Source organism: Papaver somniferum, chromosome 9 (assembly GCF_003573695.1).
Source record: "Papaver somniferum cultivar HN1 chromosome 9, ASM357369v1, whole genome shotgun sequence".
Lineage (NCBI taxonomy): Eukaryota > Viridiplantae > Streptophyta > Magnoliopsida > Ranunculales > Papaveraceae > Papaver > Papaver somniferum.
The window spans coordinates 3,123,349-3,136,903 of record NC_039366.1 but is presented as its reverse complement, the minus strand read 5'-3'; the positions used below and the strand labels follow the sequence as shown (position 1 = coordinate 3,136,903).

At 35.6% G+C, this 13,555-nt stretch overlaps 1 protein-coding gene across 1 annotated transcript; it reads right to left on the bottom strand.

Annotated features, from left to right (window-relative positions):
- Positions 1-1,442: 1,442 nt before the first annotated feature.
- LOC113311174 lies at positions 1,443-2,345 on the bottom strand. Its single transcript, XM_026560023.1, has one exon. The coding sequence runs from the start codon at positions 2,343-2,345 to the stop codon at positions 1,443-1,445; it is 903 nt and encodes a 300-aa protein (XP_026415808.1).
- Positions 2,346-13,555: the final 11,210 nt, after the last annotated feature.

Sequence of the window (13,555 nt, the reverse complement as noted above, 5' to 3'; positions counted from 1 at the left end):
AGTAATTTCACTAATGATAATAAGTGAACAGATAAAGAGAAGGTGATGCATCCATCTGCTGCATATATCTAGCGGACTGGGAAATACAAGAAAGGCTCTTGCTTGATTTTTCCGCAACTTAAAAGAGTACTTGAAATGCCATACTGTATAAAATACTACTTCATGGTTAAGTTAATTTGATGTGTTAGCTGGATTTGCGTGTAATGGCCATCAATAACAAATGTAGTGGCGGCAGTTGAGGCATGAGTTGGTTTACTAAAAAGAGATGAAATCTTGAATTATGGTATGAGAGAAAAGAGAAAGAGAGTGAAGTGTACAACTAATCTTCCCAAAGCAAGCTAATTGAATGATCGATCATCTACAACTCATAAAGTGGAATTTTCAGTTATGTCTTTTAGCTTATACTATATAAAAACAAAACAACGTTGTGATTAAGCATGAGACTTTTTTTTAACTCAACTACCAATAAAATTGTTAGGTGTCATGGGTTGCTTGTCATTTTCTAACTCAGCTGCGTCGTCTCTAACTTGAGTGCGACTTTGTTACCCATTTGACGTGGTTTAAATTTCTACTTAAATTCATTATGACAACAGTGCTACTACTAGTCCTCATGTTTCAGACGTTGAGTTGTCCTGATGATTTCCTCCCTGTGCCAGAGTTTGTTATCCATACGGATCCTGCTGCTGCTTTGAAAGAGCCATGGGCTAGTAATGACTATAAGTGTGAACGCTCCAAGCCGAGTAGCAAAAAGCAAGTCCAGGTCAGGGCGGCTATGCTACTACGGGAATATACGGCCACTACCTAACCCAGGCGGTAAATACCAGGTTATTTGCCAATCAATTTACAAGTAGTAAATTAAACACCGAAACCCTAAAAGTTGATAGAAAGCAAAGTTAAAAATAGGGTTAAGCTTCAACGGCGACGTATATTCCAGATGAAACGGGAGCTACGTGTAATTAAAAAAAATCGTTTGGAAATCGAACTGACATCGCTAAAAGAAAAAGCATTAATTCAAACAGCTGCAGGTAATGTTATATATCGTACGACAAGTTTTGCATGATGTTTTGTACCTCTATTTTTGATGATTTTTGTGTATAGATCATTGGGTGATGATACTAACGAATTCAAAACTTGTCGTTATTTAAATTAAATCCTACTGAACAATTAAAATAGGCAGAAAAAGACACTTCCGTAAGTAAATATATTGATTATTCTTTATAAACATTTTGTATGCAGAAATGTATTCGTACAGAGATTGAAATAATAGAGCTGGAGGTGTTAAAACTTAGAAATAGTTTATTTCGATGAGAAACCTCTAAGCATTCAGCATTACAAACTAGGATGCATATACCAAACAACAGCCAAAAGCAACTACTAGTCAACAGAAATGTTCGCAACATAGACAAACCTAACAGGATATCATTTCATTCTAATCCCATTCCTTAAGCTTCCATGTTATCACCTTCAGTGCTGTTACTGTTACCAGATTCTTTCCCATCAAGATGCGCATACAAAACCTCTTTAGCAATCACTTGATTGTGGTAACTCTTGCAAGCATAATACAGAATGCTTTGGCCAATCAATGCTACGAAGTTTACCCCGGCCATTATGATCACACAGAAAGCAAACAAAAGAATCCTAACTATGATATGAATGTTGGTGACCATAATCAAGCCTGCAATAAAAAGAATTACAGAAGTAGCAAGCAGGTAGACGAGTACAAGAAAAATTGAAACTAGAGTTTTCCCCTGCAAGAGTTGTTTACTCCTTTTCATGGCTGATAAACCATGAACATTTGGTTCGAGAGCCGAAATCACGTTGGCTAAGTTCCAGAATGCTATAATATACACATCAACACCAGTGACGAAGATAATGTAGATGGTAGCAAACATGATAGCTGTAACGTTATTCAATTTGGGTATTATATCTACCAGATAAAAGAAAGCAAAGTTGGCTACATAGGCACCGATCATAAGAGGTAATGCGTAGAGGAAGGTGATTAAAATACGTTTTGATAAACCGGGAATAGCGAAAAGAATGAAAACACAAGAAATAGGTTTGGAAACGTAATGAGAAGCTATGGTGAAGATCATTGCTGTGGTAGAGAGAAGATAGAAGATTAGGAAGAAAACCAGATAGATGAAATTATAGATAAAGCATGTGCGAACATAATGGTTAAGCAAAGGTAGTGACTTTTCATATTGATCGGCAACGAGGATAACAAGCACCATTAGATTAGATATGAACTGAATCTGGTAAAATGAAAGTAGGAGTATAAAGATGAGGGTTATGAACAAGAATTCTCTCAAAGATGATTTCACTATAGTTTTCACTGACAGCTCCATTTTGATTGCTTAGTTTCATTAGTGAGTGATCGATAGATAACAAGAGAACAAAGTGAGTCCAATGCATCCATCTGTATGTATATATATTGAGTTATTGGTTGGGAAGAATTGCAAGATAAAGCCTCTTGCTTAATTCTTCCGCAACTTAAAAGACTTGATGAAAATGCACCATATAGAGTAGTATAGCTACTTCATTATTAAGTTTTATGGGTTAGCTAGATTTGCAAAAATGTAATTGCCATTAATACAAAGGTAGTGGAAGCAGTTGAAACTAAAAAGAGATAAATTCTTGAATTTTGGTGGATAGAAAAGAGAAGAGAGTGAACTGAGTAATGGAGTACAACTGTTCATCTAGAAGTCATAAATGTGGATTTTTCATAGTGCATGCCAACCAATCCAGCTAGTCTTTTCAATAGCTTACTATATAGGAAAATAAAACAATGCTGTTAGTCAGCATGAGACTTTTACATAATATCCCCTTAATAGACTTTTTTAGGCATTAACATCAAAAACAAAAGAAAAAAAAAATTGAAACTTGAAACCTATGTCTGCCCGCTCTAAACAGGTTAGGTCGGGCAAGCCTATAACGGGCACTCGTGGGGACTATCTGATCCAGAGTCCAAATGGTACATAGCCAGTCAATTTAACTTCAGATATTGGAGCTGCTACAAATTGCGTACGCGCTTGGAAAAAGAGTTCATCCAGGTAATACATTTTAGCGTGATGTTTCAGAATCTACGTTTTTAGCGATACGATCGCATAAGATTTGCGTGATGTTTCAGAGCCGTCACTTGATGATTACTTGTTTTTCTTTTTTTTGTACATATATCCTACAGAATGATCTAAAGAATAGTGATTTGTTTGTAAAAAAAAAATGATGGGTGCAGGAAGTTCACGAATCTTCAGTTCATGGTGCTGAGACTGACATACAAATTGAAGAAGGTGAGTGATGAGTTATATTGTTCGATTGAGAAGCTTCATGCTATTAAGGCTGCATTAGCTAGCATGTCTGCAGTCTGCCCTTTACGACCAACGCCACGGCTACCAAACCGCCTCGAGAAGAGCATTACATTTCAAAAACAGAAAACTATTTTGGTAAAGCATTTTGTTTAACAGAATGCGAAGGTCGTTCGCTTTAGCTTATTAGAAGAGGCACAATTGAGGGATACCTCCACAAATTGGGGGATACTCAAAAAAAAAAAAAAGCATTATGAAGTAAGTGAAGTACCCCTTATCCAAGTGTGTTTGGGGATATTTCAAATAATATATTTTGGTTAGATGAAAAAGAAGAAAGATTTTGGAAGATTTGTGTGATATGAGAAAGTGCTTAAATAAATTTTAGTGACTCATAAGTTCAACCTTTTTCCAGACAATCAAACTTTCATCTATGAAAAAACCCCAAACCAAAGCCCAACTCAAAAACTTTCGGTATTGTATTCGTCCGACAAAACAATACCGAAAGTTAACCTAGTACTAAAATTCAAATTTTTTTTTATACAAATACAATTTGGACGTTTTTTTTTGATAACCTAGATGGTTTTGATTCAAATCATTCTGATTATCATAATTTGCGTCGATCGTCGCTACTCAAGACGATTTTTTTGATAACCTAAATCTAAAATCAAAAACCATTCATCATGATCTGTGCGATTTTTTTGATGGAGAAGAAAAGTGAAGGGGATATTAAAAAAATATATCATTGGGAAAAGCAAAGAGGCAAGGAAGAGAAGGATTTCTATTGATTAGAGATCTTAGGTTACATGGATATATTACATGTATATACATGGAGATGGGAAAACCAAAAGACATATATTTTGGGCTGTAAGCCCTACAACACTCCCCCTTGTGCGGTCCAATAGAACTCGGGATACAATGCTTCATATAAAGTGCTTCGAATATAGTTCTTCAAATGTTTTCTTCTCCTTGATAACTTGTGCTGAAATAAATCGGCTCATTAAGACTTTGACAAGGAAAAAACCCAGTGGGATAAAACTTTGGTAAAACTCTTCACATGTAGTACTTCACATGTTATCTCGTACTTTACATGTATTTCATCACATGTAGTATGATCTTCAAAGACCGACAAGTCTAAATTAATGGCCTCGTTAAAACTTCTTCAGGAAAAACCCAGAGGGACAGAACCTGAACTAAAGAAAAAGAGTACAATATTAAGTAAACTTATAACATAGTTGGATGTGTATAAGTTGCCTCATTAAAACCTTGACAAGGAAAACCCAGTGGGACAAAACCTTTGACGAATGGAAAAGAGTGCAACGGGACAGATGCAAGTAAAGGTGATCTGTTGCAGATGATCACTTTGCTCCGTTGAAGTTGACTAGTTTCTTCACAACTCCCAAGGCAGAAAATCCTCGTGGGAAAGATAATAGCCATAGCTGGGAAATTACATTCCCGGTGTTTGTTGTTGTCTCATTAAAACGTTGTCGAGTAACAAAACCCTGAAGGAAAAAGCAACCTCGGTGAAGGAAAATAGTTCAACACACTCTTAGATGCTCCCTTTGATGTCAGACAATTTCCATTAGTCTAATGCAGCGAGAAGAAGTTTATCACACTTTACTTTGGTGACTTGAATGTTTAGACCTCGTTGTTGATTCTGGAAGTTACGTTGCTTAACAGACTTTCGCGTTTCATTTCTTTGATTCAGATATTTCAGTAATATCAACGCGATCTTTATGTCTTCAACGTTCAACATACTTGATGCTTTTAGTGTTGTCTCGCTAAAAACCTTGTCTAGTAACAAAACCCTTTGGAAAAAACTATTCTCGATTGAAGGGAAAATAGTACAACACAGCTTTAATTTCGAAGTGATATATGTCGACATCATATCCTTGGATGCTCCCCCTGATGTCGGCATCTCCCCCTGATTACTTTCAGAGTTGTTCCAGACGTTTCCTTTAGTCATGTACTTTTCAAAACTGAATATCGGTAATGACTTAGAAAATAGTATACCGTATCTCCCCTGATTACTTTCGTTGGAGAAGAAATTATTGTTCCTTCATAATCAACAATTTTTGGATTGCACTTTCGTTAGCATTCCCTTTTTATGTCTTTGCATGGATAAAACAAAATTATTTCAATGGTTACTTTTAAGCATTCCAATGACGTTGCGTTGGCGCTGAGCTATATCTAGCTAACAAGTTCATTGAGGATATAACATTTGGTCGAGTACATTATGCTAAGTATAATAATGCGTCTAGTATACTTAGATAAGGAAATTTCATCTCCCGACCCAACTTCGTCATCTTCCTTTAGACGAATTGGTCATTTACGTACATTTGAAACTCGACTAATCATGGGAGTGCTAGCAGCATGCAGGTCCTTGTTAAATTTCCTGACAATGGACATATGCAAACTGGTGGAATAATATACCACAAGCTCGGTCTTCTAGTTTAGAACATAGATAAGATCGAGATTTCCCAGAATTTTCATCTAGAATTCATATTTTAAATAGCTTGTAAGATCTCTTATTCCATTAAGAGTACTTATCATGTCTATACCGTCGACATAGATAGGTATAATTCTGAATCAGGAACTTATTTAATACGCATGGCACGAAACCTTACTTGTTTATCCCTTCCCAATCAAATAGTCATTTAGACGGGTATACTGATAAGCACGTAAGTGTTACATTTTATACCCATATTTATATTAGCTAGGACTCGATATTTTTGGCTAATATTTTGACTAATATCACCATTTAGTGTTTTTACGGAAATTATGAGAAAATTCCTATCTCGGAAATGATAAACTACTAAATGAGAATTTAAGTGGTGTTTGCGGCAATAATTCACCAAAATGACTCTTGGCATGGAGAAGAAGAAGCTAACTAGGCTGCTTACTAATTCACGACCAGAAACATGAAGGCTCTGGTGGGGTTATATACATTAGTGGGCTAAAGATTCCCTCTGTTTGGCAAGCACCTAACGTGCACTACAAATTGGGAGACAGTAGTGGGTGAAGTGCCATTCTCTCAATTACTCTCTGCTTGTGTGTCGGAGTTGCATCGAACTGGAATGGAGCTCGAGTTAGTGGTTGTTGTTGGTCATATGGACTTGAAGCTGGTAGCAAGACTATATACTAGTTTGTCGTGAAAATCTGCAGAAGTGATCGGAGGAGGAAGTTGAGATGATCTGGAAATTGCAGCCGAGTTTGTTTTGGAATGAGTTGGTTCTAAGGCTGAGATGGGAGAAACCTGAATCAAACCGGTTACTGCTGTTTCTAGAAGATGGAGCTGTACATGATAACGAATGTACGTGTTGGCTGGATTGACTGTGTGTAAGCAGACGTTGATGCCATGATGCTGTGAGCGAGATGTAAATGGACCGGTGGAGAAAGTGATGTAGCTATTTGGTGGACCGAGTAATTGGTAACAAGGATGGTTGCATGGAGAGCTTAGACGGACCAAGCAGTTGAGAAGAAAGATGGCTGGAGTGTTGCTGACAACGAAGGAGTGATGGGCGAGACTCAAGAGTTGTCAGAGTGCCGTATATGTTGAACGGTGAAGAAACGAGAAGACAAAAAGAAAGGTGATGTCGTGATCGATCTTGGGTGACACTTCGGACGTACAGAGAGATGTTGGGACTTGGGAGTAGATGTTGCGGATGGCTTGTGTGCCACTGAAGTTCTGATGGATATGTTAATTAGCTGTGGCCAAGAAAGTACTACTCAGATGACTTGAGCTGTTGGACCGGTGGAGAAAATGATATAGCTAGCGGGTGGACAGAGTGTGGCTATTGGACCGGGCCTTGGCATTTCTGCCGGGGCTTTGGTGGATTTCTTCCCAGCGACTTATAAAGAGAAGAGACAGAGACAAGGGGAGGAGGAGGCCAGACTGGAGGCGGCGATAGAGCCAAAACCAGAGAAAGGAAAAGGGAGGACGGAGCCGCAACTGGAAAACAAGGGTTTGGAGTTTTGATTTCATTACCATTTCCATTTGATTAGCTAGCGATTGATTCGAATATCTATAATATGTTTATGGCTTTTGAGAAAGCCATGTCTAGCTAGATTTTGTATTTAGGGTTCTATGGAGAATATCATGATTTTACAATAGGCTATAATAAAATGAACATTTAGCAAGAGGCTTTAATGAATTGATATCGATTTCTTAAATTATTTCCGTCGATTTTGTGTTGGATATACGCTATCGCTTCACCGGTTTTGGGTATAACAAAAAAAAAACGAGTTTTAAATTGTTTGATTAGTTTCACTTAATCATTTGTTTCTTGTTTGATAATTCATGCTTGGGATAATCTTCTTTGATGAGTTATGCTTATGGGTACAAGTAATATTTGAGGAGCTAAACATTTTTGTAGGTGTTGTCATATAGAGCATGCGATAGACATATTTAAGTTTTATGATTTCATTTCCGTTCTTAATAGATACAATGGTGGAATCTGTAGACCCTAATTACCGGCCATATATATCACTGGTTTATCAAGTTAGTTAACAATATTTATTTTGATTTTTTTTTCGTATTTGATAACTAAAAATCCCAAAAACATCGTCAATTAGAGATATTGATTATAGTATTTCCACCGCTCCTCGTGGGAACGACCCATACTTGCTGTTGTAGACACCGTGCGATTACGGTTATATAATATGGGGTATTTCCATATCCTGTCATATACCACATCCGCCTGATTGCTTTAATCTATAAGTGAACGTTCAATCTAATTGTGAACGCACTCTGTGGTTTAGAGTTACTTGATTCGGGAAACAAAAGTCTAACAAGTACTTTTGTAAATATCTTCTATCTCTTGATTCTTTCAGAGATACGTAACAACCACATACATATGCTGCATTTCACGTACTTTTGAAATTATCAAGCTAATTAAGTAGCGGAACTCTATAACGTTCATTACAAGAGAACAATTCCTGGGCTTTGTGAGAAACCTCGCGCCACAAGGCAAGTCTTTGTACTTGACTACTTTCTTCTCATTATGCTTTATGACAAATTAATTATGTATGTCCAATAGGCTTTACACTTGGTTGGTTAGCACTACCACACCAAGTACCTGTATATTTGCCAAAGAACTAAGTTCTACCTGGATTGTGTAGGTCAAATATGCTATTTATTCGAAATTAATCAAAATAAAGCATCGTTCGATCTCATTGTGCTCTACTTGTGGAAAAACTATTTATGGATTGTATCATCATTGTGCACGCATGATCCTTCTATTGACTCATGTGCATTCTCAAAATCTGTCGGGATTTCATTATTCTCTAGAATCATTTAAAACTTCGGAGCGTCCTCCAGTTTGATTCATGGACATATTCAGAGACAATCAAATAAGATGATTTCATTAATGATACAAACTAGGTTGTGCCTTACTCATCTAATTCCATTCTAGGTGAGCATTGATCGAACCTGGTGGTCTCTCCATCTTCCTTTATGGAGGCATGGCCTCAACCACACTTCCACTAAGTGTAGTTGCAACATCTTAGTCTATGGTGTATATCCTTTATTGGGGATTCGTAACCTTGCAGGTAGGTTTGCAGCTGGTATGTGTGATCTCATTACTTTAGCGACATCAGTGTACATTCTGAAATTCGACTATTCTTTGTCAGTTCACATTTACATTTCTGGAGTACAAGAATCAATATGAGACACAGTGGGAACACACCAAGACAATTCCTGTCGTTCCCTAAGAAAACACTTTTTCTTATCTCCCCTTAACGACGGGAAGACTGTCTCATTAAAATGACAACCGAAAAATTTAGTGGTAAGGGATCTCCTGCCAAAGGTTTTAAAATGCGGATAATTGTTGGAAATTCTTGTCCAACATAATCACTTAATAATTTTGATGACCGATCATAGTACCATGTGGAGTCGTAAGGGCACATATATAGTGCAACCAAAAATGCGTAAGAACACAAAATGTCAGGCTTATATCCAGTTACCAACTGGTACGCATAAAAGGTTGACTAATATTGGGTTCTAAAATGAATTAAGTAAAGAAGCATTAATATTGCATATTCACCAAGAAATTAAAGGTAGGTTTGTACGCATAACCATGCCTTATGCACCATCTGTAACCTTTGATGATAGCCTTTGCGAGACCATGGGGTATAGGATGCTCTTCACTGATCCTATTAAATATGTAATAACCATAAAGTCCTTTTGATGTACATTCACTCGCATTTACAAGGGGTGTGAGCCCCTACATGTAAAATATGTGCTAGTAGTTTTCCAAACGCAAATTTCTTGGAACTGTAACTAGTCCAAAATGTCAAAACATTCACCAGAGCCATACGTCACTTTTATGGTCCGCATTCTACATGAATATTTTTCTAAATTTCACCTTGTTTTCTTTGTAATATGGAATTTTTACCATTTGCATCTTAGGATGGTTTCGATCTGTTTTACTGAAGACTTTGTAAAAATGAGTGATATGCTTTCTTACCTAAAAGCATAATGGGAAGGGGGTTGTGCATCTAGTAATTTAGTAAACACTTATTGAGAGATATGCCGTCACTTTGCATTCTGTCAATCTTTTTCCCATTTTCGTTCACTCGAATAAAATGATTTTTGTATGAGTTCTTTCAAAACAATCATCATGTCCAACCAAAGTTTCTTTATGGTTATACCCAAAGCCTGTATGAGTCAGTTTCCAACATTTCATTGTCGGAGTCAATATGGATTCGATAATCCAAATATTATAGTGAATTATATTGTACTAGATTGACTCATTCATTTCTCAAAAATATATTTCCTTCCAAATATATTAGAGACTAGAAAAGATGCAATCAATTACATTCTCATCATTTTGATGTTCCACACGATATCCATTTGCACGGATTACTTGGGAATTTAACAAGGTGTGATTATCTCTTGGTACATCTAGAGATTTTGCGACGTCTTTGTTCTATCTTGAAAAAAAATGACCAGTACTGCACTCGATAAGATAGTCAACTGGTGAGGTAAAATTCTTGTTTCCATTAAAGTTGATGTGAAAAATGGTTGCTACTATGATACACGTATGCATTACATTTTAGCTGATCCCATTTATTTACGTATACCAACAGTTATGACCAGGTGCATTTCCAACTCTTTTATTTATGACGGGAGCTAGCATTACATTTTAGCTGATCCCATGTTCAATTGATACCTATACTTTGGCGTCATTACTGCTGGGAAAAAAAATACATTTTTGTCTCATGATATATAAGTCCCTTTTCACACGCTTTATATGAGTCATGTAACCCTTATTACTTCGGGGTACTTTTCATTTTCAATTTTGCTACATTTAGCTTTATTTGAGAAATTTTTTTATCTCAATAGGCCAAGATAATCTCACTAAAAATGTCAACCACTTACTTTAGGTTGAATATATTACTAAAAATAATTAATTTTCTTGTCGTCATACTTCAACATATACCGGTTCGTTAGTATTATAGATGAAGTAGATAAATTGAAATTTTCTGACTCATACCATCTTTTGTGAGTTCTTCCACAAAAATTGGAATACATGTGATTTTATTTGCAACGTATCTTTTGAAAATAACGACTCTTAATAGTCGATCCAGTGGATTGCATCCCACGGAACATTTCAAATTTGGGAAGAGAATATCAAGTACACAATAATGGAGCTCAAGTACTTCTAAACCCCAAATAAATATATTTGAATTGAGTTGGTATAACCAATTAAACAAAATACACCATTCAACTATAGCCAATATCATATTCAAGAGAACAGATAGCATTAAGGCCAAAATTCTTAATGATTGAGATCAACAGTCATAATTTAAATTGACCGTTTAAATGATATAGATTTATCTTTAGGCAAAAATAAACAAAACCAGACATGTACTAAAAACAAATAAATAAGTCTAGAAATTACTCAATCTAGAAGCCATTATAATTATAGTGACATACCTCAAACTTAGACTTTGGTTCCCCCTATGCATACACAGGACCGGAACAGGACAGACGGGTCCGGGTTTGGGCAGCTGGCGGGTCCGGGTTTGTTTTCCTCTTTCCCATCTTTCCCCATGGAAGAATAGGTTTTCTTCCCGTTTCCCGGAAAACGAACAGTTTTCCAAAGTGCAAACAAATCCTAGATTACAAACGATCGGAAATTAATCAAAGCGAGACTATAGAGATTAATCAAAGTGCATACACACTACCTAAATAATTCCTGATTATTCTAATGAATCAAATGGAGATGTGATTCCAGGTTAGTATTAGTATATACACAGTGTCAAAACAATCAAAATAGTTTCTGTTTACAAACTATTAATCAAACTATTATATAATTAATGATTATGTTAATCAGTTTTGAACACAGTTTTGATAGGGAAAAGAAATCAATTGATTATGCTACATCACATATTCAAATCAGTTTTCACCCACGGATTAAAGCATAATTAGATCCATTTTCACCCAAATTCAATAATAATTTCAATCAAATTCGATATGCAAACACAAATTTAATAATTCCAATCAAATTGGATATGCAAAAATCAAAAACAAGGAAAAAAATATAGATCCAACTTATCTGATTTGATTGTAGCGATTTCATCAGCTTGACGACAATTGATGTCCAATAATCCATTAAAAAAAATTTGATTCAATCTAGTTCTGCGGTATAACTTCGTGCATGATAACATATAATCATTGGGAAAAGCAAAGAGGCAAGGAAGAGAAGGACTTCTATTGATTAGAGATCTTAGGTTTACATGGATATATTACATGTATATACATGGAGATGGGAAAACCAAAAGACATATGTTTTGGGCCGCACACCTATGGGTTGTAAGCCCTACAACAGTTTTCAGTTTTTCTTTTTAATTTTTATTGGGATAAGGATAATATGGTTATTCCACACCTAAAGAAAAAGGACCCCATAACCAAAATACAACTGCATTTAACTTTGAGTATCCGCAATTTGTGGAGGTATCCCCAATTACTCCTTCTAATAGAAAGATACTATTTTTTTTTGTTGGCAGTGTGCGAGTACAATTAGGATTAGACTCAAATGAGCAGGTTTAGGATTCGTTGAGGTATTCAGTGCAATAATTTTGAAACAAATCAATGAAATTGCAATGGAATACAAATTTTTCGTGGCCGACATGTTTTAACCATTTGCTTCCCTAATGCATGATTCCCATTTACATCAACATTCCTAATAGGTGTACCAAATTAGGTGGGAGTGTACCAAAACTATAATAAGACAAAACAGATTTTCATATAAGATAAAATAATTTTTACCTTGGCTTGGTACACCCTACTAAACCCGACATCCTTATTAGCAGCCTTGCCATTTACCCCGACCAGCGAAAAGAAAAGTCATGCCCCACAATCACATGTAAGCCATAAATCACATGATTATGGTTACTTTTAAAGTTTTGTAGTTTCACACTATACGCACTCAGGATATTCATGTGTTGCAGCTACTTGTAATTTGAATGCATAAAAAATGTTTCATTTCGAAGCCTATATGGTTTGTTCATTCAATCTATAAAATGCAATTCCTCTATTTGCAGTGGCATTTATTGCAACAAATGCATACCATACGATTAGCAAGTGAGCCATATAATGGATTTCCAAATTAATATTCTCTTTTTCAATTAGCAAGTTATGTTACAACCAAAATATTTTAAAACTGAGATGACGGAGGAAACAGAAAAAAGTACACAATGATAGGAATCAGTGTGAACTAGCTGGCCAAATGAATACAAAACTGTTGGAATTATATGTTTTAAAAACATTATTAATTTCCAATAAATTAGTGTCTCATTTAAATGGTTTTATTGTGACATTTATTCTTCCTTTAAAGAATAAATTAATTTCGTTTTTAATGTCAAAAACCGTTTTTTATTGAATTGGTTAATGATGCTAATTACCAACTTATTAATGCATTACATTTAATCTTATTTAATTCTTTGACTATTATAAATAAGATTTTGATGAAAAGAATTGAGAGAGTAGTTGAAACATTTTTAGTGAGAGAGTTTTTCTTTTGTGTTTTGGTGTTAAAAAGAACTTGGAGAGTTGTTGAAATCCTTTTTGTTGTGAGAGAGTTTTTCTTTTATAACTTGGGTTTACAAAAGAAAAGATTTTTAAAGAAAGAAAAATAAGTGTGTGAACATCTATTATTTTCCTAAATGAGTTTCTGAGCAAGAATGAAGTGTAGAAGTTTCACATCCTCTCACCATGCAAGAGCGATTGTGTAAGATATTAATCTCGGCAG

Coding starts and splice junctions, on each gene's coding strand:
- LOC113311174 (XM_026560023.1), bottom strand. CDS start 2,345: ATGGAGCTGTCAGTGAAAACTATAGTGAAATCATCTTTGAGAGAATTC.